Raw genomic sequence first — 24,990 nt, 5'->3', positions numbered from 1 at the left:
TAATGAAGAAGGCACTTATTTTGTTCTCATTCTAAAGATCTGCAGCTGTTCAGCAGCTTTCCTGATCTTAATGCCTCTGTGGAAACAAATAGAAGAAATACAAACATTAAACGTAAAAACAATAATTCAAGCAGAAAGGATTCACCTGATTCGGGAGCATTTGGCTGTAACTAAACTGTTAGGAATTACAGTATTTTCATCTAGAAGCAGCTGCATTTTGATTTGGGAAGAAAATGGACTGTACAGTTGTTTGTCTGCACAATGGAATCAGTAGGCACAGGATCTTAGCAGGGCTGGTAAACATGTATGACACTTTATATATCTTAAGAACATGATGCTCAGGGTCTCAGATCAATTATGAACAAGTTGCAAACACTTTTTAGGTTGATCAAACCTACGTAATCATCATTCCTCTATAGCATTAGTGTCTCCTCTACTGTGATTTTACAAAACTAGTCTAACAGAGTTATTACTTAAAGGTTTTGCCCTGATGCATTGTATTTCTCTAGTTTTTAGGTGAGAACGGTGGAGTGCTAAAAGCCTGAACCCAAATACTTACTTTCAATGACAATACACGCTTGATGCTGAAGGCCACAAACAAACACCCCTAAACACACAAGTAATTACATTTTGCATTACAAAATTGAAATCTACTTTAATTAATTAAATAACAATTAAGTACATTTTCTCACCAAAACGGTCTTCTTCTTAATCTTTGGCATTTTACTTTTGAGATTCTCTGCATTAAGATATTCATTACTATATTACAGTCATTTGTTATTGGCATTATTGCTCTGTTATTTATTACTGTGATGCTTTAATTAGTTTTTTTTTTGTTTTTTTTTATCAGCATAAAGGGCTATAAATTATATAAATTTTTACAAATATATCATTTAAATGTGTTTTTTTTACATTACAGAAATGGAAATAATTTTTTTGCATTACACTAATGAGAATTGGTGTGCTTAATTAAAAATGAAATGCCACAAAACAGTAGGTATCACAAAAAATCTTAAAGGTCCTAAAACTACGCATTTTCTTTAAGGAAAACATAATTTCTTATTTTTTGTTGTTGATTTTGGGGTGACATGTTCTCGACAGGTTTAAAGTGTTCACCCTTTCCTGTCTCTCTAAGCTGGTTTGTCTGTTTTGTATGCGCTGATGAAGGCCATGCCGTGAGTTCTGAAGTGTGTACTGAGATCAGCAGGTTTGCTAAAGTAACGTCCACACACCTTACAGGTGTGCTTACCTTCCCCATCCTCCACCAGTGTCCCCCCTAAACTCGAGGGTGACCCTGGGGACCCTGCTGCAACTGCAGAGTCCGAGGTCACAGAATTTGAACCAGTGACAGGAGACGCCACAGCGTGCTCGGAGGGGGAATCCCGCACACGGTGGCTGATGAAGAGATGTCTGCTGAGGGACGAGGAGGACGCAAAACACGCCCCACACTGCTGACACTGAAAGCTGCTGGCCCCGTCACGGTGACAAACAATATGCTGGAGAAACTCCTCCCTGTCCTCTGTTGTAAAACCACACGGCATACAGCGGAATCCTGTGGCTTCCTGCTCCTCAGCTGCAGCTCCCCTGCGAGGCCTGGTCAGGCTGCTCTCAGCCAATCGGCTTTCTGCTTCAACTGAGGCCCCGCCTCCCAAAGCGCCAGGGCCACCATCATGCTCAGATGAGCTGTCAGCTGCATCTGTGATACGAGGAACTGTCTGAAAGAGAGAAACGGAGAGTAAGTGACTTACTGTGGCAAAACTAGAGGAAGTCGTAAACTTTCAATGAGCTTTACCTTGGGTAAAAAGTCCAGTTACTTGATAAAGTTGTAAAAAAGTTAGAAAAATAATTTTTCAAAATTGATTAAATTATTATATATATTAAAAAATGAGGGGTGATCAGGATTTTCACCATAGCCAGTTGCAAATGCTACGGTGACCTGAAGCAAAAAAAATCTCTGTTAGGTGATCATGGCTTTGTCCATCTGAAAGAGTATTTGTGCTCTTACCTCCTTGGCTGCTCTTCCTCCATGCTGAGCCTGAATATGTTTCTCGAGAATCAGTTTACTGCTGAAGCTCCTCTTCCCACCTGTACAGAGTCTTCATAAAAAGAAATGACACTAAATGAGAGATTACATGTTATTTCAATAATTTCCTGTTCATTTATGCAATGATTCAAGGGGAAAACGTGCTAAATAAAACACAAACATTGCTGAATTTGGACAATTAAGGCACACTTAAAAATGATGGTAGTTGTAAGAGAAAGTTTAACATTGTTTGGAAACACACTTGTGAGTGAGTGATGCGTGTGACAGCCAAGTATGGTGATCCATCCTTGGAATTGGTGCTCTGCATTTAACCCATCCAAGTGCACACACACACACACGCCGTGACACACACCCGGAGCAGGGGGCAGCCATTTGTGCTGCAGCACCCGGGGATCATTTGGGGGTTTGGTGCCTTGCTCAAGGGCACCTCAGTCGTGGTATTGAAGGTTGAAGAGAGTGCTGTTCATTCATTGACATTCATTCATTAAAATAATTTCGGAGCTACTGTACACGTGTTATACTTACTGGCAATAAAATGCTCTTTTGATGCCTTTGTGCTTGACACGGATGTGCCGTCTTAAACTTGAGGATGAAGAGAAGGACCCTTCACAAAGAGTGCATGGAAACTTCTTCAGTTCCTTCAAAAAAAAAAAAAACGTGATTTTTGTACACCATTAATACAGTCATTATAAAATTGAATCATGATGAGACATTTTTAATATGGGGTTGCTGGGTTAGGAAATATTGAAAAACATGGAAATTTACCAAAGAAACTAAAAGCACACAAACTGCTACAAATCATATACCTGGTTTATTCATGGCTTGCATATGAAAATATTTTATATGATCTATTGAAATAATTTTTTTTCCCCCTCACACTACTGCTACAATTCAAAAGGTAGTAGGTTTTTTGTTTTAAGTCTGTTATGCTCATCACTGCTGGATTTATTTAATAAAAAATAGAAAATTTAATTAAAAAATATATATATTACTCTCTCTCTCTCTCTCTATATATTATTTATATATATATATATATATATATATATATATAGACACACACACACATATATATTTTTTTCATCTTGACGTCCTGACCTTGCCATGCTGCTCAGACATGTGGGTGATGTAGTTCTCCTTGTCTGTGTAGTGCATCTGGCACTGTGAACAACGCCAGCTCTGGGCAGCAGAGCTCCCATCCTCTCTCGCCATTCTTCCTCTGTCCTTGTCTTCATCCCGTCCCCACTCCTCCCCATCAGAGCTCTCCATCTTTACCAAGTTGTTCTCTGCCGATGTGTCATACATGCTAAAGTCCCTGTGAGAGTCCTAGAGACAAATTACAATGAGGTCATGCACTCATATTATCAATGAATAGAGCTTATTTTTGTTCGAACCAAACAGAAAGCAAACCTTAACATGCTCAAGAAGGGAACTTCTCTGCGTGAACAGCTTGTTACATTCAGGACATTTAAAGACGTGCATCTTCTGCTTGGTTAAGTGAGTGTCAATATGGACGCTGAGCAATGCTTTTTGGGTAAAAACAGTCCGACACATCACACATTTATATATCTCCCTGTCATAAAAAAGCAATAGTTATTAGCAACTTAAAAAAAAAATGTGTGAACATTCAAATTATTTTTTTGCTAAATATTTTAAAAAGGGTTGCTTGACTGCAGTTTAGGTTTAACCTCAGTTTGACTATGGCCTTAGTTTCAAGGTAGTTTCCCAACGTTGGCACACACACCAAGGGTTTACACTTACTTGGACTGCCTTGCTGTCTCAGGAAGTGCAGGATGCAGGGAGGTGCAGTGGGCTTCAGCGCCAGAGGGAGATTTGAAAGCCATGGGGCAGGAGGGGCATTTATGGAAGATCTCACAGTGGGCCGTCTGCATGTGAGTCTTCACGGCATTCAAGCTATTCATTCCCCCAAACACCAAATGACAACAGGCACATCTGCAATGGAAAGGAGAGAGAATGAACAGAGAAAACTGCAATATCGTTCACTTTTGGTTACCTTATTCTCATCCAAAACAATGTGAAGATCATGGAGAAGTCAAAAGGCACTCAGAAAGTCCAAAACAGACTTATATGATAGAATAACTTTTGACGCCAGGAAATCCCCATGGACAAATTCATCCCGGTATAACCAGACTAAGGATGATGGCGAATGACATGCAGATCCTCAGCAACATAAGTCTCGAAAGTGGAAATAAAATAGATCATCAGCTCAACATTGTGATGTCTATAAGCCATCCGTGATGAACGATGGCACCGTCTATCGTCTATCGGCCCAACCCTGTTTTTCTCTTTCATATGAATGTTACAGTGGTAATTGACATAGCATTACTTACAGTACAGAAGCTATAACATATTTTTCTGCCTTATTCTGTGATCAAAATGGAAGAAAAAGCTATTTATAGTATATACATATTATACTGATTATACAATCGTAATCATAAATTTGTCATTATTAAACTTTATATCAAAAATATATGGTTATTGTCCAGCAGTATATATTTTATTTCTTATCCAAGTAAAAGTAAGATAATGTTTTTTTGGTAAATTAGACATACATAAATAAATATTATTAGTCTTATTATTATTATTAATACTACATTTGACATTTATGTCCCTCTCACTTCTGAAATGATTGCTACTCCCCATGCCCTGTAACATAACTGAATATAACACTTCAGCTATATGCCGTGTGATCTTGATTTGGGGATCAAATATGAATTTTTATAGTGAATTTTATTCAGTGGGAAAGGGGCCAAAACGGCTCTTTTGAGGTTGAAGATTGCAGAGCCCTGAGCTAGGTGGGATACCTATATCCAAGGCGTCGTGAGTAGTGCAGGCAGCTTTGATTCAGATGAGTGTTGAGGTCGTTACTCGGACAGATGACTCCACATTCAGGGCACACCAGCGGAGGGAGCTGCTGATGTAACCGGCGGTGAGCCGCGGCACTACACGAGTTCCACAGCGGCATCGGAGGAGAACACTGCATGCAACACTATAGGGAAACCAAAATGTAATCGTTATAAATTCCTGTTGAAGACAAAGTCCACACAAAAATTCAAATTTGCTGACAATTTACTCAAATTTAGCACCCATTCACTTGTTTGAACAGATTATAAAAACATCACAATAACCCACAAGCTATCCACACAACTCCAGTCCATCAATTAACATCTTGAGAAACAGCAAGTTTGTAATAAAAAAAAAATCCATCATTAAGACGTTTTCACTTTAAACCGTTGTCCCCACACATCAAAATCAACATATTTGTTTACAACAGTTTTGGACTGTTTTTACTTGCAAATAGTGCATGATCTGTGCATATTTCTCTCCGGATTCAGACAAGACAACTTTTTCACTGGAGAAAGCAATATTATAGACGGAGGACTCAGTGGAAGCATTGGTTTTAGTTAAAAAAATCTTATAGATAGGTTTGTTTATTACGAACTGTCAACTTTTCCCTTCACATGACATTCATTTATTGTTATGTAGATTATTGTGATGCTTTTAGCCCACATTTGGACTCTCGTTCTGATGGCACCCATTCACTACAGAGGAATCATTTGTTGAGCAAGCAATATCAATGCAGAAACAAACTCATCTTTGTCTTTGCTGATCTGAGGGTGAGAAAATAGTCAACAAATTTTCATTTTTAGGTTAACTTTTCCTTTAATATTAACAGATTTTAATAACAATATTTGGCATTTTATTATTTATTTTAATCATTTATTTAGTTTGATGTTAAATAAATATTAAATTATAATTAAAAACTATAAATGAAAAGCATAAATGTGTTGTTGTTTTTTCCAGGTAAAACATTTTTGTAAACATGTTATCAGGGCAAATGCAAGTTTACCACAAAACTACTGTCCTAAATACACACACACACACAGAAACGGCTCTCCACGCATACACTCACTCACCGCTTCAGTACCACCAGACTCCACCTCTTGAAAGTGTGCTACTATTTCTGCCTTCCCTTTGAACGGACTCCAACACTCTGGACAGCTGAGATCATTGAGCATACAAACATACCAGGCAACATCTTAATCACTCAGTCTCCAGATATTTCATTAGAACAACTCCTTTCCCCTTGATTTCTCATTAATTCAAATGTAAAGAACAAATGAGCATTATCTGACAGTGTGCTATTACCTGTTATCAGAAGATTGTGCCAGATGGACACCACTTTCTTTAATGGAAGACAGAGCGGAGGCAGCTGGAGAGAGCACACCTGTAATAGACACTGTATTGTAAACACATATAAATATCAGCTAAATCCTTCTGAAATGGACATGGGTTAATAAAATATACTAATCTAGATTATTGTGGTCAATTATCTACAACACTGTAAACCTACTATAATTTATAATTCAGCTCCCTGAAGAGTACTTTTGCAATGCACTGAGCCCAGAGACTGTTCTTTGAAAACGCATGCAGAAAGAACAAGCCCCAGCTGAATTATTCCACATCAACGCTTGATTCCTTTGTTTTGCAGTGCACAGATTCCCTGTGGATCGAGACAGTGACTGCTCCCTGATCCCTGTGTGCACACCTGTTACCTACGACCACGAGTTTCATGTCTGTTTTTACATCTGCAATGTTTTATAGATGTAATGTTAAAATAAAAATAAAAAATAAATAAAAAAGTCTATTTTAAGAATTCAATTAAGTTTCCGAACATTTTAATGCCAAGGACTCCGAAATATGATGATCCCTTTGCGAGGAACTCGTTGCCTTATATATAAACGCAGGTTTGTAGACTATTAAACACTAATGTTCAAAGTTTTGGGTCGGTGTGATTTTTTCATGTTTCTGAAGTACTTTGCTCAATGCTCACCAACATGACATTTATTTGATAAAAAAAAATATTATAATACTTTTCAATATTATTACAATCTAAAATAACCGATTTCCATTTTAATATACAGTGGAGATCAAAATTAGAGAACAACCAATAATTTCCTCAATTTCAAGGTCACTGCAAATAGTCCTATTTGAACTTATCAGTTTAAAAAAAAACACATTTCAACTGTTAATTTCAATCAATTGTTTTCTGAAGCACAGTATAAAAAGTTAAATAAGATATTTGAAAAAGAATCACCTCCAAGATATTAATTACCGTATTTTCTGTACTATAAGTCACACTTTTTTTCATAGTTTGGCTGGTCCTGCGACTTATAGTCAGGCGCGACTTATTTATCAAAATTAATTTGACATGAACCAAGAGAAATGAACTAAGAGACATGAACCAAGAGAAAACATTACCATCTCCAGCCGCGAGAGGGCGCTCTATGCTGCTCAGTGCTCCTGTAGTCTACACTGAGCAGCATAGAGTGCCCTCTGGCGGCTAAAGACGATAATGTTTTCTTTTGGTTCTTGGTTCTAAATAAATGCGAATTATAGTCCAGTGCGACTTATTTATGTTTTTTTTTTTCCTCATCATGACTTATTTTTGGGCTGATGTGACTTATACTCTGTTGCGACTAACTAAAATACGGTAACTGGCAGCATTCCTCCGATTTTCACAGAGATTGCAAGAGGGCAGGCCACCCTGCAACAGGAGGCTGTCCAGATGAAGGCCAAAGAGGAATGACCAGCCACAGTTAGAGAAGCTGGTCATTCCAAATCTGTAATTTCTGACAATTCATTCAAGTCTCCCTTAAAGGCTGGTTGTTCACTCTCATTAGCAGAAAGTATCAAAAGGCTAAACTCAACTTTGCTGAGGAGAATGTTGCGTGGACAGAGAAGAACTGGTCCAAAGCTCCCTTTAGTGATGAGACGAGTTTAATTTACTTGGGTCTGATGGGAAACATTCTGTTTGTTGTAAAGCTGAGGATAGACTGAAGCACAAGAGTGCAAAGAAGTCAGTGAAATTTGGAGGAGGGACTGTGAAATGTTTTGTGTGGCAGGAGTTGGGTCTCTTTTACAGCTACAAGGCAGGGTGAATGCAACATGCAGGAACTTCCCTGCAAGCATCTCCCAATCAGCTTGTAATTTTCATTCAAGACATCACACTGCAAAACTGGTAAAGCAGTTTCTTGATGCTAAAAAAGACTGAAATAATGAAATGGTCCGCCCAGAGTCCTGATCAGAACCCAACTAAAAACTCACTACAGTTACCGAACTATGGAAGAGAGAGCAAGAAGAATGGACCAAGATCAGACCAGCGCAGTCTGAGAAACTAGTGATGTCCTACGGCTGCAGATGTGCTGAAGTCATTAAAGAAAAGGAACTCTACACTTCCTTCTGATTTCAGGTTAGCAGTAAAACGACAAGTTACGAAAACAGCCGTATACCTACAGATAATATTACTTCAAATTCTGAGTAATGAATATTAAACATTTTTCTGAAATAAATAAAGTATTTATACATTGTTCTCTAATTTTGATCTCCATTGTATGTTAAAAAGCACTTTATTCATTTTACCATTACTCCAGTCCATTTAATAATTTTATTATCAATACTGATTAATAGTTTTGCATACTTTTTTCAGGATTCATTAGTTCAAAACGTTTATCTGAAAATCTACTGTAACATTATAAATGTCTTTCATGTCAATTTCAATCAATTTAGTGTATCCATGCTGAATTAATTTTAAAAAAGAGGGAAAAAGAATCTTACTGACCCAAACTTAGTAGTGTAAAAAGACCCTGTTTCACAGTGTAAGGAAAATATAATTAAGCTGAAGGTGCCACTGGCAAAGAACAATACCTTAAAAAGCACAAAAAAACTACATCTAAAAATATTGTTCCACAAAACTTCGATCACATTTCTTTTGTATTCCTTACTGTTGAAATCTAGGGCTGTCAACAGAATAAAATAATTGCAATTGCAAATGTCAGGATTTCTCTCAAATTTTCCACAGACCCGCTATCATCCCTGCTTGGATCTTTGCTGATCCAAAATGTGCACAATGTAAACCTAAAATATTTACTCCCCCAATCGCAAGATTGTTCGTTCATGATAACTAGAAATATTGAGTTTTTGAGAAAAAGCCATTCATACTTTTTTCCCTTCTGCATCTATAAATACACTGAAAAAGACACAAACCTATAGGCACGGTATCCTGCTGGCCAATCATCTGCTCCACACTGACAGGACTCATGACGAGGTGCGAGCACTGCATAACCAGCCCCTTCTCCTTGTGCTCTCGTGCATGGAGCAGCAGGCTGCACTTATTAAAGAAAGCCAGGCGTTTGGAGCAGTGGTTACAGGACACCTCGATCCTCATAGAGCGCCGGTCATAATGCCTTGCCAGGCTGCGCTCCAGTGCAAAAGCATCCCCGCATTCAAGGCAACGGTATCCCATTGAGGGCAATCGAAGACCCCATTCTGGGGGAGGAGGGATGGAGAGGTCTGGCTGATAACTTGGCAGTGGATTCTTACTGTTTAGGATTTTGTTGAAGGCCTCAACTAGGCTAGACTGGCTACGTGAGATCACAGCCCCCGGGCTGTTTACAATGGAGGCTGGTTTGGCTGTCCCAGGATTCCCATTCACTGTTTTCTTACCCAAAGAGCGAACCCCAGGCATGGATGAAGAAGAAATGGAAGGGAGGGTTGACGTTCTAGTGATCTTGACTGCGGTGGTGGAAAGACTGGCGGCCATTTGATTCTGTGCCTTGCTGGCTGCAAATAACATAGCTGTACTGGCATCCTGAAGGGTGGATACTGGCAACATTGTCACCTTTGAACCCTGAGCTAGCCTTTGAGATGTAGCACCAGACCTCTGAATCCTACGGGTCCCTGCTTGAACCTTAGAGCCACCAGGACCCTTCCCTCCTTTGGGAGGCACTTTAGATACAGTACGTGTGTTTCCAGCAGTCGTTTTGACAGTCTTGATTCTGACTTTGAGAGGCTTGGAGGGGACCGCGCTGGACTTGGTGGCATCTTCAGAGGGTGAATCTACCAAAGTAGGCTCGGTGGATTTCCTTTCGGTCTCCTCAGCTCCACCATCCTCTGTATTTAGTTGAAGATCACTCTTCTCCTGCAAACCAACACTCATGTCAAAAACTTGATCTTGAGGGGCTTCTTCTCTTCTGACCTTCTGTTCTGGTTCATTGTCTTCTTGTTGATTTGATGGCAGAGATGGATGGGGTTGAGGGATTTCTGGCTCAGGGCTTTCAGGAGAATCTCTCTCCTCGATTATGTGCTCTGCGTCTTTTTCTTCAACTGGCAGATCATTTGTGGAGGTCAGAGGTGTTTGGTTGATGCGGTTTTGTAGAAGTGTTGGATTCTGGACAGACGGCTCCTCAATTTGAGTGTTACTAAATGGTAAGGAAGGGGATGAGGGAGAGGATGGCTGAAACACACTTGAAGGAGACCGCTGCATGCGTGGTACCTTGGGAGCGGAGCACAGCTGGGAATCCGGGCTTTCCTGGATGACAAGCGCAGGGCTACCGAGGTCAGGTTCAGATTCTTCATCTTCAGACAAGGGTCGGCGGACTCCTGCCCTCACAGAACCATTTAATGGTTGTGCATCCTCACAATCAACTCTTGGAGAAAAGTTTGGACCAATTAAATGTGAAGATAGGATGGGGGGATCAGATAGGGGTAAAGACTGAGGTGGGGAGAAAGTGCTAGGAGGGTGTTTAGAAGACGTGCCATCACTAGACCAAAGCTGCCCATTGGGCTGCATCCGGGTTAGAGCTGGTGGCGGAGAGGGTTTTGTAGGCACATCTGAAACAGTTTCCAGTCCATTATAGATGAACTGATCTGAAGGCACCAGGCCATCTTCACTGGGACCTTTCTGGGCAGACTCATGTGATGCACCAGCACCAGAAATATCCCCAGTTACATTTCCTTCAGCTTTGTCATCAGCCTGTACACTGTTTTTTACAATCACACTAACAATAGAGGGGTCATTATGTGGAGATGAAAGAACAGGCTCAGGGCTTTCTGGAGGTCTTAGGCATGGACTTCCACTTCTCTCCTTTCCAACAACACCACTGCGTTCAATATGATTACCATCAGTGTCAGACTGAATTGCTTCTTTGGCATCAATGTCTGGAATGTCAAACGCTGCCAGCAGGTCATCAAAATCTGGTGTCTTCATGTCCCCCATTCCCATGTGGATGAAAAATATCTGCGTTACAAGACGTCACAAAAAAGAACAGATGTGATCAATTGTTCATAATGTAGAAAATAAATTATGAAGAAAATGTGTTCAGATGCATCAACATTAGTAAAACACGAGAAGGTACGTAATTTGCTAGTCAAAAACAATACATTTAAGAAGCGATATAATGAATGTGTGTGTGTGTATCTTGGTCAATTTAGCTAAAAGCTTCTTTAAATAGGAGGAAATAAACAGCTGGAGTTAGTTACAGGAAGTAGGCTATTAATAACTTTAGATCTTCAGCATATGACATATTAAATGTATACATTAGTTTTGTCCAGCTGCAACTTGCTCTGCAAATATGAACTTTACACTAGTCCTTTCCTATGCTAGCTAAACCAAAGACACTTCAGATGTCTTTTAAACGAGTCGGATATTTTTCCAGATTTATTCGCCACCTATTTCCAAAGAGAATGTAGTTCTGCAACAACTAAAATTAATGAATGAATTAATCGTATTTGTCATATATTATAGTATTGCTGAAGTGTCGAGCCACAGCTACAGTCGATTAGCCGAAAGCGCAGTCTGCAACGTCTGACGTCGATAATACAACAAACAAGAAGTTCATAAGATGATGATGGCAATTATTAGTGCGCATATATGTTTTTAGTGAAAATGAAGCGATAAATGCGTGTATTGTTGCTCAGTGTGTCCAAGCGTCAAACTTTTTTACCTGACCAAATATTCTCGTCTACTCCTGGACTGACCCAGGACGGCGCACAGCATTTGCGTCACCTCTGAAGAAAAACAACTCTTTCAAGTGTAACACATGCAAATGTCGATGCTGTCAGAAGCGAAATAGAGAAAAGAGAGCCGCTGTTTTCTTATGCTTTGTTCGATTGCTACACAAATGGTCGGTGTGATACTATGACAGCTGTTTTTCAGTTTGTACCTGTTGCATGTGACAGCAGCGAAAAGGAGTTTATGCTCATTATACAAGATAACCACATACGGGCAACTTGTTGATTTTAACAAACCATTTACTCCGGAAGAGGAAGTCAAAGCTGTTTTTGTTGTTGTTGTTTCATGCCGCAACTGTGTGACATTAGTGACATTAATGGAAACGTGTGTTTCTGTTGCTGTCAATATTGGTTCTGGAAGTTAGCTTAAAATGCATTTAGCTCAAAAATCTGAGGGCACACAACAGGCGCTGTTTAATTGAGCATAATGCGTCTATGTTCCGTGCAAAGCCTGTGTGTTTCATTAGCTCCGTTCCCATTGACATCTTTTGTCTGATCTAATTTTGGATATTTCCAGTTGATTACTCAGCCTAAGACATGCTGACTAATCAGTATCTACGGCCGTGTCTTCACCAAGAGAACCCATTGTAATCAGTGAATATTTGTGATATTTTAAGCGTTTGTCACATGTTGTGCATGTAAAAGTAGGAAATATTACTGTGAAGAGAATTTATAGTTTCAAATGCATTGATCCATATACTTGTGTCGGTTTACTGTAATCCTAAAGGGCCACCTCAGCCATTGAGGGCAGGGGAGCAGTAGCCAGGGCAGGTTACTTTTAAAATGTATTTCACTAACATATAGATTACAAAAAATAAATAAATATAGAACTAAATATGTAAATAGTTACAAAAATATGGAGATAAATAAAAGTGGAAATAAATGTATAAATGAATGTGGGGAAAAATATACATAAGGAAGAGTATAAATATTTATTTTTTTACTTTTCTTTGGATATATATATATATATATATATATATATATATCACATTTGTTTTTAGATTTATGTATTTATTTATTCATAATTTTGTCAGGTTTGGCAAGTAACTCAATATAATGTTTCATTTATACCTTGAACAATATATATATATATATATATATATATATATATATATATATATATATATATATATATATATATATATATATATATATATTATTTGGCCCATTTCTGTTTATGCAAATAGTCAAACAAAGATTAACACTTAAAGTTACATCTCTGTCCATCAAAAAACAAACACAAACAATAATAATTCCTTACATTTATATAGCGCTTTACTAGACACTCAAAGCGCTTACATAGTCAGGGGGTATCTCCTCATCCACCAACAACAACAACAAAAACGTTTTTCATACAGAAACTTTCAAATATAGATCCATTAAAACACATTCAAAGTCAATTAAAAAAATTATTCTAGAAATTCATTTAAAAAATAAACAGACAGCATGCTCTGTCTCCAATCCACAAAAAAAGAGAGGCTATTCTAAACATTGTACAATATTTTTTTAGGCAACCTCCGTACATATTTCCACTCAATGCACTGAAATTTTGAATTCCAAATGTTTTTGAGGAAATTGAGTTTTATTCTTTAATAAATTCCTATGTTTGACACTACATGCACTCAGCCGTCTCAGCTTTAATCGTAGCGAAGCGGGAGGGGCTATCAGACAGAATGTTAACGACAAAATAAAATTACAGGCGCTGGTCATATAATTAGAATTTCATCAAAAAGTTGATTTATTTCAATAATTTCATTCAAAAAGTGAAACTTGTATATTATATTCATTCATTACACACAGACTGATATATTTCAAATGTTCATTTCTTTTAATTTTGATGATTATAACTGACAACTAAGGAAAATCCCAAATTCAGTATCTCAGAAAATTAGAATATAAGTTAAGACCAATAAAAAGAAAGAATTTTTTGAAATCTTGGTCAACTGAAAAGTATGAACATGAAAAGTATGAGCATGTACAGCCCTCAATACTTAGGTGGGGCTCTTTTTGCCTGAATTAATGCAGCAATACTGGAGGAAAAGTTCATTACTTTCAGTAATTCAACTCAAATTGTGAAACTCATGTATTAAGTAAATTCAATGCACACAAACTAGTAGTTTAAGTATTTGGTTCTTTTAATTGTGATGATTTTGGCTCACATTTAACAAATTAGAATATTTCATAAGATCAATAAAAAAAAAATATTTAAAAAATTTAGTGAATTGTTACTCTTCTGGAAAATTCTGAAAAGTTTGCTGGCCAGTCAACCAACTTTTGGTGCTTTTGGCAATGTGGGTAGATGCAAAATTAAATCAGGATCTTCAAAAAGTGCCCAAAAACATTCTAATTTATTGAGAAGCACCTGTATGTGATTATGTACCAATATTTTTTCCTAACTCCCTCTTCTTTCACACGTGGAACCTTTTGTTTTCACTGTGCTGATTTTCTTTTCAGGAATGTTTTTGCTGAAAACAGTCAGGAATTTTAACTAAGTAAACTAAATAAATTATTATATTTAAACGTCACATGAACAATTTCGTTAGGCCAGTAAAATGGAGTCTGTATTCCTCTCATGTGATATCTGTAAAACTGTATATCTTTAGTGTCAAATATTTTAAAGTGAGGGGAGACCTTTGAATGTACCATTAACATAAATGAAAAAATTCAGGATAGTTTTAATGTGACCTTCATATAACAAAAGTATTCAACAGAAAATGTCAACAGTGAAATCTTTGTTTCGCGAATAAGCTTGCATTAGTTGTGATTATGGGCCTGAATGTTTTAATCCTGAAAAAGGGAAAGTTTCATATTTATTACTACTGAGCCGTCAGTTAATGCAGCAGTATGACGATTATTTCAATAAATTATTTTCATAGATTATAGTTTTTTTATGTATAGAAATTGTATTTGATTCACGTTGTGCGATACAGTAGTCCTGCTCGGAAGGCATTTCTCACAGCGTGTAGCCCACTGATCTATATATATATAACTATATTTTATATATATATATATATATATATATATATATATATATATATATATATATATATATATATATATATATATATATATATATATATATATATATATATATATATTATATATTATATTATTATGTTCTATATTATAGATCAGTGGTGTAGCCTCGTGGCGAGTGATGAGCAGGTATTTTGCTTGCACCCAATTGGTCACTTTAAGTGCCACTCACTCCTCCCGCAAAATCCAATTGGTCAGCTCGTAGCATCGTCATCTGCCCAACACAATTCATTACGGCTTTGGTGTGCGCGGATAGGAAATTTTATGTTCAAATAAAAACAATTATACTGAAATGCCTCTGTAATAGGAAAAGTCTATAAACATACCATTGTTGTTTTTCTTTTCATTCAATGCACGGCGAAAAGGAGAAATCCACAAAAGAGCTGGAGGGACACGCAAATTAAGGGAGGTAAGCTAACCCAGTTAGCACCAACACAATTCAATAAAGCTCACTCGATTCTGTGTTTTACAGATCTTTTGTTTATATGTTCATATATTGGCCTTTTAAGACAACTAAAGTGAGGCGTGTGCATTTACATTTTAAAGCAGAAATGGACACAATGAAGCTTTCTTCCTTTTAATTGCGCGCCTTTTAAGGCTCCAGAGCTGCAGAAATTGTGCTTGCTGCAGTGTATTAACACATGCGGACCATTCTCAGGTGTTATGAACACAGCTTTTCTCCTTATCAAATGAATGGCAGTTAAAATGCCATTTACAGCCATGCTATCTACATGATCAGACAGGTTGCTTTGACATATCCCAGAGTCATTTAACGTTTACTGTTTACAGAAATGTTACTTTACCCATGTGATGTACATTTGCAACAGCAGCCTATATCTGATGTTGCTAGAGTTCTATAATCCATTTGCAATCTTAGGGGAAATATGTGACTGGTGCCAAATTTGCACTGCAAAGGGGGCAGATGGCATAAATGCATTTGCACAATTACAATCATATACTTTGGGTTAGCAGACATAATGCAATTTTATGGGGCATTGCGATCTTACAATGAATTTTGAGCAGGCACGGCCTTAGTCTTATAACAAATAATACATGCACCTTCTTTTTTTTTCACCTATTGACCAAAATGTTTCAAGACTAAATAAATATAGATGTAGAGTAATATATGTGATTGTTAACCCCCTTAATGGGGTAATTGTCTGCTGGCAAAATGCGGTTTAATAAAATAGATGTAATAAAATATATAATAAAACAAAAAAGCTGGTTAAAAACTTACCCTTTAACTGTAAAGTAAAAAAAAAAAAAAAAGTCTGTCGTGGCAAAAAAAGTAATTTTTGGGGGGATTGGCAAGTTACATTTCTGACTGTTACAGGACTTTCATAGAAATGGCGTGGTAGGTCCTACATAGAACAGTTTGTGCAAGGAAACACGACAACAAATTCCTTCAGGCCAATATGAGAGACTGATCCACAGTTGATGGGAAATGTAGCTAGCAGTTGACATACAGAATACACTTTTTTTTTTTTTTAAATGTTGCTTTCTGATTCCTGCTGTGACACTGTAACACGGTTTTCCCATTCTTTCAAAGTTATGGAGGTGGATGCCAGTTTGGCCTCAGAGATGGAGTTGGATCCAGAGTTGGAGGAGGAGTTAGGGGTGTCTCTGGACGAGCTGCGCAGTTGGATCGAGGAGCAGGTGGACAGCAGCGAGGCCGTGCGGCAGAGGAAAGATCAGCTGGAGCAGCTGCAGGAATGGGTTGAGCAGAGGGAGAAGGAGGTTGTTGATATGGATGCTCTTTGTTCTAATGCCTCAGAGTAAGTTTAAAATGCGAGACTTTGCATTGAAAAGCAAAGCAGCTAAAAGAGAAGTGAAGATCTGAAACCAATGATACAGGGTTAAACGTAGTATTTCTTAATTCTAGAGGATAAAGTACAGGGATCTGTCTGTTTTCAAAGGTCTGTGGTTCAGTGTGAAGCTCTGGTGAAGGAAGTGTACAGTAAGATGGGTCTGGTGTATCATGAGAGCAGCTCGGAGGATGAGGGAGGAGGCAAGGCGAACACTTCTGAGGTCATTGAGATTGACGATGATGACGACGACGATGTCATTGCTGTGGGATGTGGTAAGGGTTACATTCATTACATTTATTTATTTCATTTTTTACATGTAAAATATGTATGAGTAAGAGCATGATTTCTTCCACAGTGGTTCCTCCCAAGAAGGTTGTAACTCCAGGCAAGGATCCAGCGGTAAGAGAAATGTGTCATTTGTATCACTTAACAAACATAAACGTGCGGTCTCATTTAACCTAGGTGAATTATTGTGGGTGAAATCCAGTCATTTCAATAGAAATACACACAATCTGGAATTTTGCATAGAGTTCAGATTTGGTTTGAAATTGACTAAAACAATTAAATTAACAAAAGGCAATTTACTACCCTAATAAATAAATATGCACACTACTTCTATATTATTAGCTTTTCATGAAGCTGTTTGTCAGGGGATCTAGTTGATGTTTCCTTTTGTGTGTTGTATGTGTATTTTATTTCAAGTTTAAGGAGGCTTCAGCTGCTCTTCAAAGAACATCTCAGCAGGTGCAGAACCTGGCCCAGTCCGTCAACAGAACACCCCCCTCGAGTTTAACACCAGCTAAAACAGTGGCCCCTCCCACACAGTCCCATGGTGCACTAGCTGTTCCAGCAGTTTTTATGTCCTCAGGCCCAAGGAACGCACCCACTCAACCGAACCCTAATTTAAAACAGGATAATATCAAGATCAACATGACACTTTTGGGTAAAAAACGAACCAAGACGTGGCATCGTGGAACACTTGTTGCCATTAAACAAGTCGGTAAGTGCACGCAGTTTGTTCGCTGTATTGAATAATCCCTCTCTGAGATTGTGCTGTACGTTTCATCCTGCTATGTGTATGTATGTGAAGGCTGAATTTAATCAAAAAAGCTTGATTCATTATTTTGATATCACATTTTCACAGGGAACAATTTTAAGTACAAGGTGAAGTTTGAGAATAAAGGGAAGAGTCTTCTCTCTGGGAACCACGTGGCATTTGAATACCACCCAACACTGGAGAGGCTGTTTGTTGGTGCCCGTGTTGTGGCCAGGTACAAGGATGGCAATCAAGTCTGGCTGTATGCAGGCGTAGTCGCTGAGATGCCCAACAGCAAGAACCGTATGAGGTACGATGAACAGAAGACCGTAGGAGAGGATTGAAGAATAGAGAAGGCACTGCTTACTGATTGAATGTTGTTGCAGGTTCCTGATCTTTTTCGATGATGGTTATGCCTCATATGTGGGCCTGCCTGAGCTGTACCCAATCTGCAGACCACGTAAAAAACTGTTTTCTTCTTTTTAGGTTCCAGTTATTTCAGTTTTTGCCTTCTATGAGATAATATAAGATTAAACACTGCTAATATTTTTATGTGATTTGATTTGATTAATTGAATCATCTTTCAAATGTAACAAATCAAATAAATAATTGTAAAATAATAATGCAATAAATGATAAATGATCAATTCAATATTAAATAGAAAGTAAATAATTGCATAAACTAAGAAATTTAAATGGATTTATATTTTTGTCTCTCTCGATTGGTATTCAGTAAAAAAGACCTGGGAGGATATCGAGGATGCATCATGCAGAGATTTCATCGAGGAGTACATCACGTCATATCCCAACAGACCCATGGTGCTGCTGAAGCCGGGGCAGATCATAAAGACGGAATGGGAGGGAACATGGTGGAAAAGCCGTGTGGAAGAAGTGGATGGCAGCCTTGTCAAAATGCTTTTCCTGGTCAGCTCGGCATCACAAATAACAAGAAGTGTTATAGTTAATGAATTATTTTAGTTTATGTTTTGTATTTGTTGCTAGATCTCTTTGATTATCAATTAACAGTCATGTTCAAATGCAGAGTTTTCTGTATGTTAGATGACACTAGAACGTGAACAGTATTGTTAATTCTGTGTTGCAGGATGATAAGCGGAGTGAGTGGATTTATCGTGGCTCAACAAGACTAGAGCCCATGTTTAATCTGAAAATGAACACCGCTAGCTGTCAAGAGAAGAAAATGGCTGGCCAACAAAGACAGCGTCCCAATATGGGTAACAGATTGCTTTGTGTTCTCCAATTGTGTTTGTCTTTTATATTGTATGCATTATTTTTATTTCTCACTACAACTGGTATTTAAGTATTTACTGGTCTGTTACTCCTCTGCATTCATTTTCCAATTCTCATCTTACTAAAGCTGTGTATGTTTTTAGGAGCGTTGAGGACAAAGGGCCCTGTAGTGCAGTACACTAGTGACAACAGTGCTTCTGCTTCCAGTCAGCCTGCACCCCAACAGATCCCACCACCTCGGCCAGTGCCTGCCGGACCCCCACAGCCGTCCCGAACAGAGTGAATGCCTCAAGAGCTACTGTTCTCAAATATTCCAGTTTAACCCAGGTCCGGCATTAAACCATGGTTATCTTTTTCTATTCAATTTCAGGAGTCCTAGTTTAAAGAGTCAAATGGCTAAAAAGAGCACTGGTCCCATTGCACTGCAGCCTCGTCAGGCCGTGACCTCTGACCTCCAGCCCAAAGCACTAATCGGCACTATTCAACAAGCTAATACCTCCAGGTTAGTGTGAAACCAGGCACTGGGTACTGTATATCTGCTAAACACTGTACATGTCACATTTTCTGTACTTTGCTTCTCTGTCTGCATTTATGCTTGGTATTAGTGTCTGGCGGGGTCTGATCAAGTGGACCAAAATTGTTTTTTTTTTAATAATCCAATGACTCGATTCAAATGATATTGTTCAGAAATACATGTGTTCAAATTGTGGTCTCCAGCAGTGAAGACTGTCTGCTCAAACATCAGTCAACCACAATTAAAGTACAATTTTTTGTGGGATTATTAAGTGTCTTGTACTCTTGCTTGCAGGCTCTTTCTTCTGCAGACTGGACCTGTGCATACATTGACACCAATCACACCAGCTCTGCATAATTTGCAGACATCTGTGTCAACCTACACAAGTGAGCGTATTCCTCAGGAGCCGTCGTACCAGGCTCCGAATGACAGACTCTTCTACCTTACACACAACTGCATGCCTGACTGCCTAAAGCGCATCCGGCCCACCCATCCCAACCTGCATCGAGGACGCAACCCACTTCTTACACCACTGCTCTACGAGTTTCGCCGCATGACTGGCCGCAGACGCCTTAACCGCAAGGTTTGTTTGGCTTAATGTGTCGTCACATTTCCACTGTTTGGCAAAAGTTTGAGTTCCGAATCCAGTCAATATGATTTTGCTCCAATGGAGGTGTCTTGTGAGAGCAAAAAAACCTACCTGAGGAAATTTTGCATCGGGTAAAAGTTGGTCATGTTGACAGTTATAAAGCTGTTTGGTCTGAAAGTGACTTATATGGGACTTCTTTCATTCCTCTAGTATGGAGAATCCAAAAAAAGTGTTAAATATTTGATCCATATCTCCAAAGTTCTTTATGGTTGATAACCAGTACAAGCACTAATTTATATTAACCCTCTTCCTCTCCCACTCAGATGTCATTCCATGTCATCTACAAGTCCCCGTGTGGCTTGAGTCTGAGAAATATGGCAGAAATCCAGCGCTACCTCTTCCAGACACACTGTGACTTCATCTTCTTGGAGATGTTCTGCCTGGACCCCTATGTGCTGGTGGACCGCCGATTCCAACCCCAGAGGCCATTCTACTTCATTCGGGACATCACAGGCGGTCGCGAAGACATTCCCTTGTCCTGTGTGAATGAGATCGACAACACTCCTCCGCCCAATGTGGCCTACAGTAAAGAGAGGATCCCAGCAGATGGGGTCTTCATTAACACCAGCTCAGACTTCCTGGTGGGCTGTGACTGCACTGATGGCTGCAGAGACAAGTTAGTGTCCTTGATTGGCTTTCGAAAAAAACAACAATTAGGTTGTTTGGTATATATCTTTTAAAAATTTTTTTATCTTGTTAATTTTATTCCGAATGCTATAATTGGATCTTCCATTAAAATGACAGAAAATAATATAGAAAGGACCATGTGCATTACATTAGATAATTTTCACCAGACATTCCTGAAACCTAATGTGCTTTGTTCTGTACCTTTTGTTTGTTTTTAGATCCAAGTGTTCGTGTCATCAGCTGACCCTGCAGGCTACAGGGTGTGCGCCAGGTGGGCAGATCAACCCCAACGCTGGATACCATCACAAGAGACTAGAAGAGTGTCTCCCTACAGGGTCTGTGATAGATAACCAGCCCTCCATACTGTCATTATCATGTTGATTTACAGTGAGACCATTCAACTTAATGTCTCTCCTTTTAATTGTCCCCTCTCTCTCTTTTTCCCCTCTCATTTGCATTTTCAGGATCTATGAGTGTAATAAGCGCTGCCGCTGTAATCCGCAGATGTGCACTAACCGTCTGGTTCAGCACGGTTTGCAGGTCCGACTGCAACTCTTTAAGACCCAAAATAAAGGCTGGGGCATTCGTTGCCTTGATGATGTCGCCAAGGGCTCATTTGTTTGTATATATGCAGGTAACCAACTCAAAACATAATTTGGATTTTAGATTATAAAAAAAAAGAATAAATGCAGAGTTTTGTTTTACCTAAGCTTCTCTCTCTTAAGCCTAAAGTATGTTTTGACCGTCTCCACTCCACACACTGTCTTTATGACAAACTTTATCAGATGTCCAGCACTGGGCCTTTTTTTTGTTTTATAGTCACGAATGTTTCTTTCTCGATCAGGGAAAATCTTGACAGATGACTTTGCCGATAAAGAAGGTTTGGAAATGGGTGATGAATACTTTGCCAATCTGGACCACATTGAGAGCGTGGAGAACTTTAAGGAAGGTTATGAGAGCGAGGCCCACTGCTCCGACAGCGAGGGCAGCGGGGTGGACATGAGCAGGGTTAAACTACCTGCTTCCTCCCAACACGGTAAATCCACCACCAAGATGGAGGAGCGTAACAGCAGCATTACCGGCAAAAGTGAGAGACCTACGCACACATCTGACTATTCTGTACTATGAGTGGCTATGGGGATATCCGTGTTAATGAGGAATAAAATGTACAAAACCAGTTTTTATCTCAATCAAATGAAGTCAGACTCAGTAGAGTAAACGGGTGTCAGAATCACCAATCCTCCCATGATGGAGGTGTAACTTTCTTTGAGACACCTTTGCATCGATCACTTTTAACTAACTGCTGTGTAGGTGATTTAGTGTGAAGTCCGTTCTTCTCAAGTCCTCACAGGTCTCCTAGCAGGTGTAGTTCATCACATTAACATCACATTTTTTAACCTTAAATCTTTGCATTAAAAGTTTATCTTTCTTTACAAATAATATGAATGATCAGCAAGTAAGAATACATCTAACCACTTGCCATTTGTTTTAGTGTAGTGTTTTGCAGTCTTTGATTTTGAGCACAAGTTCATTTTGCTGTGATGTATATTCAGTAGGTGAAAGTTATAATCTTATATATCTATATAATATTTAATTCTTATCCACTTGCTAGGTCAAGACGATTCATCTGAAGACAGTGATGATGACAAAGACGAAGAGTCTAATGAGGATGAGAGCGACAGCTCAGACGACACATTTGTGAAAGACACATATTTCTCCACCAGCTCAGTGTGGAGGAGCTACACCACCCGCAGACAGGCCAAGGGACTGAAGGAAGGTGAGGAAACATGAGCCCTCGAGGAGAAGACACATTAAACGCTGAGACCAGTGAAGCCAAATCCGCGGTTTAATTTAACACTGGTGCTGCGGGTTGTCTTTCATGTCTGGCGGTTGAAGCAACCCCAGTAACATGATATTTAGCCCATGTAATGCGGATTTTACCAGGGGAACCTCACCGAAAAACATGCATTTTAGCCCCCGGAACAGAATTCTTACTGGGGGATATTGGGCTAGTTCGGAGTAGGAATTGGACAGGTTTTGTGAAAATCTGGCAACCCTGACTGAGACAGAGGACAGGCCACTAGAGGGCAGGCTTGAGAAGAAATTCAGTTGCATGCTAGAAGTCTTTTTTTAATTTTAACACAACTTTTCAAGAACAAGGTCAGGGTAGGATTTTCTCAAGTTAATAATTAGTAATAATACACTGTAATTTTTTTTTTTTTGTAAATATCTTGAAGTGTTAATTATATTTTATCATCATTATTATTATATTTCATATATTTCTTATTTTATTTTTTAAATGCATAATTTTCTGCATTTTATTTTGTGGTGAAATGTATTTTGATGTGTTTTTATTAAATTTACTTATTTACTATATAGATTGAATCATTTAAATGAATGAGCTGTAAAACCAGATAATCTCTGTATGCTGAAAGTAAATTGACTTTCTCCTCACCCTCTGTCTTTGCTGTAGAGAGTCAGGACAGCAAAGACGGACTGAGTGCATCCACAGGTGAAGAGAGGAAGCCCCCTCCAATGCCGGAGGAGACCGGGAAGAGTAAAGTGGCATCTTGGCTCACCAACCAGTCTTCTACTTCTTCAAATCAGAGCGTTAAGGTGGAGGCGGGGGTAAAGACGGAGAAGAAGGTCAGTCTAGTGTCACATACCGTTTCCTATTTTAGTTTTCGCATGAAATGTCTCTTTGTTCCTCTTTCTTTCTGTCTCACTCTCTCTGATACACTCTCGGCTATCTCTCTGTGTTTCTCCTCTCATCTTGCACAATCTTTCCTTCTGTCTTTTGTTTAGGATGTAATGACCCTCTCGGACAGTGATGATGTGCAGACTATCAGCTCAGGATCAGATGACAACAAGGAGAGGGAGAAAAAGACTCAAGGTACAGTGGAGGAAAGAGGAAATCACTTGTTTTCCAATGAAACATAGGTGGACTTCATTTCAGTTCAGTGTAACTGTTGCTACACTTCAGTCAGCTGACTGAGCCTACATGAACTAGAGGCAGAGGCCCAGAAACCCTTTTTAACCCTTTATATCCCTCGTCCTTTATTATGAATGAGTTGCTCATCTTGGAGATGTTGTCATAATATGGGCTATGAAAACCAAATTGAAAAGTAATAATAACCTTGCATTCTTCAAGTCCCTGTGACAAGCCATCAGAGCAATCTCTTTCTCTCTCTCAGCTGTGGTGAAGAGGCAGGTGGCGGTGAAGTCCACACGTGGCATTGCTTTGAAGTCCCACAGTCTGATGGTGAAAACAGGAGGAGGGGGGGCAGGAGGAGGCGGCTCAGGCCCATCTCATGGACAGGGCGGCGGCGGCGGGGGCGACAGTGGCCCGAAACACACCCGCCAGTTCTTTGATGGGGAAGAATCCTGTTATATCATTGATGCCAAACTAGAGGGCAACCTCGGACGCTACCTCAACGTGAGCACAACAGACATTGACATAAGTCTAAGATGTCAGGGTAGTTTTAATTCAGTGATAGTTCACAACTGCTGTGTTTCTGTCCTCTCTTCCTCCGCTGTCTTTTTCCCACAGCATAGCTGCAGCCCCAATCTGTTCGTCCAGAATGTGTTTGTGGATACTCATGATCTCCGCTTCCCATGGGTGGCCTTCTTTGCTAGCAAGTGAGCATAACACCAGCTATTGTTATGGCTTTTTGAAGCACTTAAATGTAATAATTTTACCTACCAGTTATTGGCTGGTATTAATATTTTTTTATTTAATTTAATTTTTACATTCATTTTGATATCTTACTGTGAAATTTTAAAAATTGTAGTACCGGTAATATTCCTAAATGAAATTTTTAGCCAAACTCAAAATATTTAACATTATTATTTGTTAGTCAGAATATTTACAGATTGTTATGCTGCCTGTAAATGTAGCTGTGGTCTTTGTATGAACCTGTGTGTTTCTATAGGCGCATCCGAGCAGGGACGGAGCTGACATGGGATTATAATTATGAAGTTGGCAGCGTGGAGGGCAAGGAGCTTCTGTGCTGCTGCGGATCAACAGAATGCAGAGGACGACTGCTGTAACACACACACACACTTACTAAAAGTACGTCCTTTTGTAGACGTGCTAGTGAAACACTTATTTTTAGCTCCTGGAAGTTGGATTTGTCTGATAGGGTCTGGGCTACTGATG

The 24,990-nt window shown here is 39.0% G+C and overlaps 2 protein-coding genes across 3 annotated transcripts; one reads left to right on the top strand and one right to left on the bottom strand.

Annotated features, from left to right (window-relative positions):
• Positions 1–835: 835 nt before the first annotated feature.
• LOC113077900 (zinc finger protein 687a-like) lies at positions 836–12,126 on the bottom strand. The gene is made up of 11 exons (XM_026250163.1): positions 11,848–12,126; positions 9,110–11,141; positions 6,212–6,290; positions 5,980–6,064; positions 4,867–5,051; positions 3,803–3,994; positions 3,452–3,614; positions 3,140–3,367; positions 2,570–2,682; positions 2,006–2,096; positions 836–1,715 (listed from the first exon to the last, which is right to left on the bottom strand). The coding sequence occupies exons 2-11, from the start codon at positions 11,124–11,126 to the stop codon at positions 1,131–1,133; spliced, it is 3,738 nt and encodes a 1,245-aa protein (XP_026105948.1). The 5' UTR covers positions 11,127–11,141; positions 11,848–12,126; the 3' UTR covers positions 836–1,130.
• Positions 12,127–15,156: 3,030 nt separating this feature from the next.
• LOC113077897 (histone-lysine N-methyltransferase SETDB1-B-like) lies at positions 15,157–24,885 on the top strand. 2 transcript variants are annotated; one of them, XM_026250161.1, is made up of 22 exons: positions 15,157–15,359; positions 16,500–16,725; positions 16,867–17,030; positions 17,114–17,157; positions 17,461–17,758; positions 17,903–18,104; positions 18,181–18,254; positions 18,527–18,717; positions 18,896–19,025; positions 19,185–19,320; positions 19,412–19,543; positions 19,850–20,138; positions 20,468–20,820; positions 21,050–21,166; positions 21,296–21,465; positions 21,676–21,867; positions 22,444–22,608; positions 23,305–23,477; positions 23,637–23,724; positions 24,026–24,267; positions 24,382–24,470; positions 24,764–24,885. In XM_026250161.1, exons 2-22 carry the CDS (start codon positions 16,502–16,504, stop codon positions 24,879–24,881), a joined length of 3,591 nt encoding a protein of 1,196 aa, XP_026105946.1. In that variant the 5' UTR covers positions 15,157–15,359; positions 16,500–16,501; the 3' UTR covers positions 24,882–24,885. The 2 variants fall into 2 exon arrangements, with proteins under 2 accessions (XP_026105946.1, XP_026105945.1); XM_026250160.1 differs by having other exon boundaries at positions 15,158–15,359; positions 21,676–21,918.
• The last annotated feature ends 105 nt before the right edge of the window (positions 24,886–24,990 follow it).

This window comes from Carassius auratus, unplaced genomic scaffold (assembly GCF_003368295.1).
Source record: "Carassius auratus strain Wakin unplaced genomic scaffold, ASM336829v1 scaf_tig00023531, whole genome shotgun sequence".
Classification (NCBI taxonomy): domain Eukaryota; kingdom Metazoa; phylum Chordata; class Actinopteri; order Cypriniformes; family Cyprinidae; genus Carassius; species Carassius auratus.
Note: the sequence above shows the minus strand (reverse complement) of the source record. Positions and strands in the feature narration are given on the sequence as shown.

Bases quoted from the DNA above. Each gene is read 5' to 3' on its own strand.
- LOC113077900 (XM_026250163.1), bottom strand. From the start codon at position 11,126: ATGGGAATGGGGGACATGAAGACACCAGATTTTGATGACCTGCTGGCA. The intron at 3,368-3,451 runs GTTTGCTTTCTG...ATTTGTCTCTAG, and splicing joins CCCTTCTTGAGCATGTTAAG to GACTCTCACAGGGACTTTAG. The intron at 2,683-3,139 runs GTCAGGACGTCA...TTTTTTTTGAAG, and splicing joins TGTCTGAGCAGCATGGCAAG to GAACTGAAGAAGTTTCCATG.
- LOC113077897 (XM_026250160.1), top strand. From the start codon at position 16,502: ATGGAGGTGGATGCCAGTTTGGCCTCAGAGATGGAGTTGGATCCAGAG. The intron at 16,726-16,866 runs GTAAGTTTAAAA...CTGTTTTCAAAG, and splicing joins CTTTGTTCTAATGCCTCAGA to GTCTGTGGTTCAGTGTGAAG. The intron at 18,105-18,180 runs GTACGATGAACA...ATGTTGTTGCAG, and splicing joins AACAGCAAGAACCGTATGAG to GTTCCTGATCTTTTTCGATG.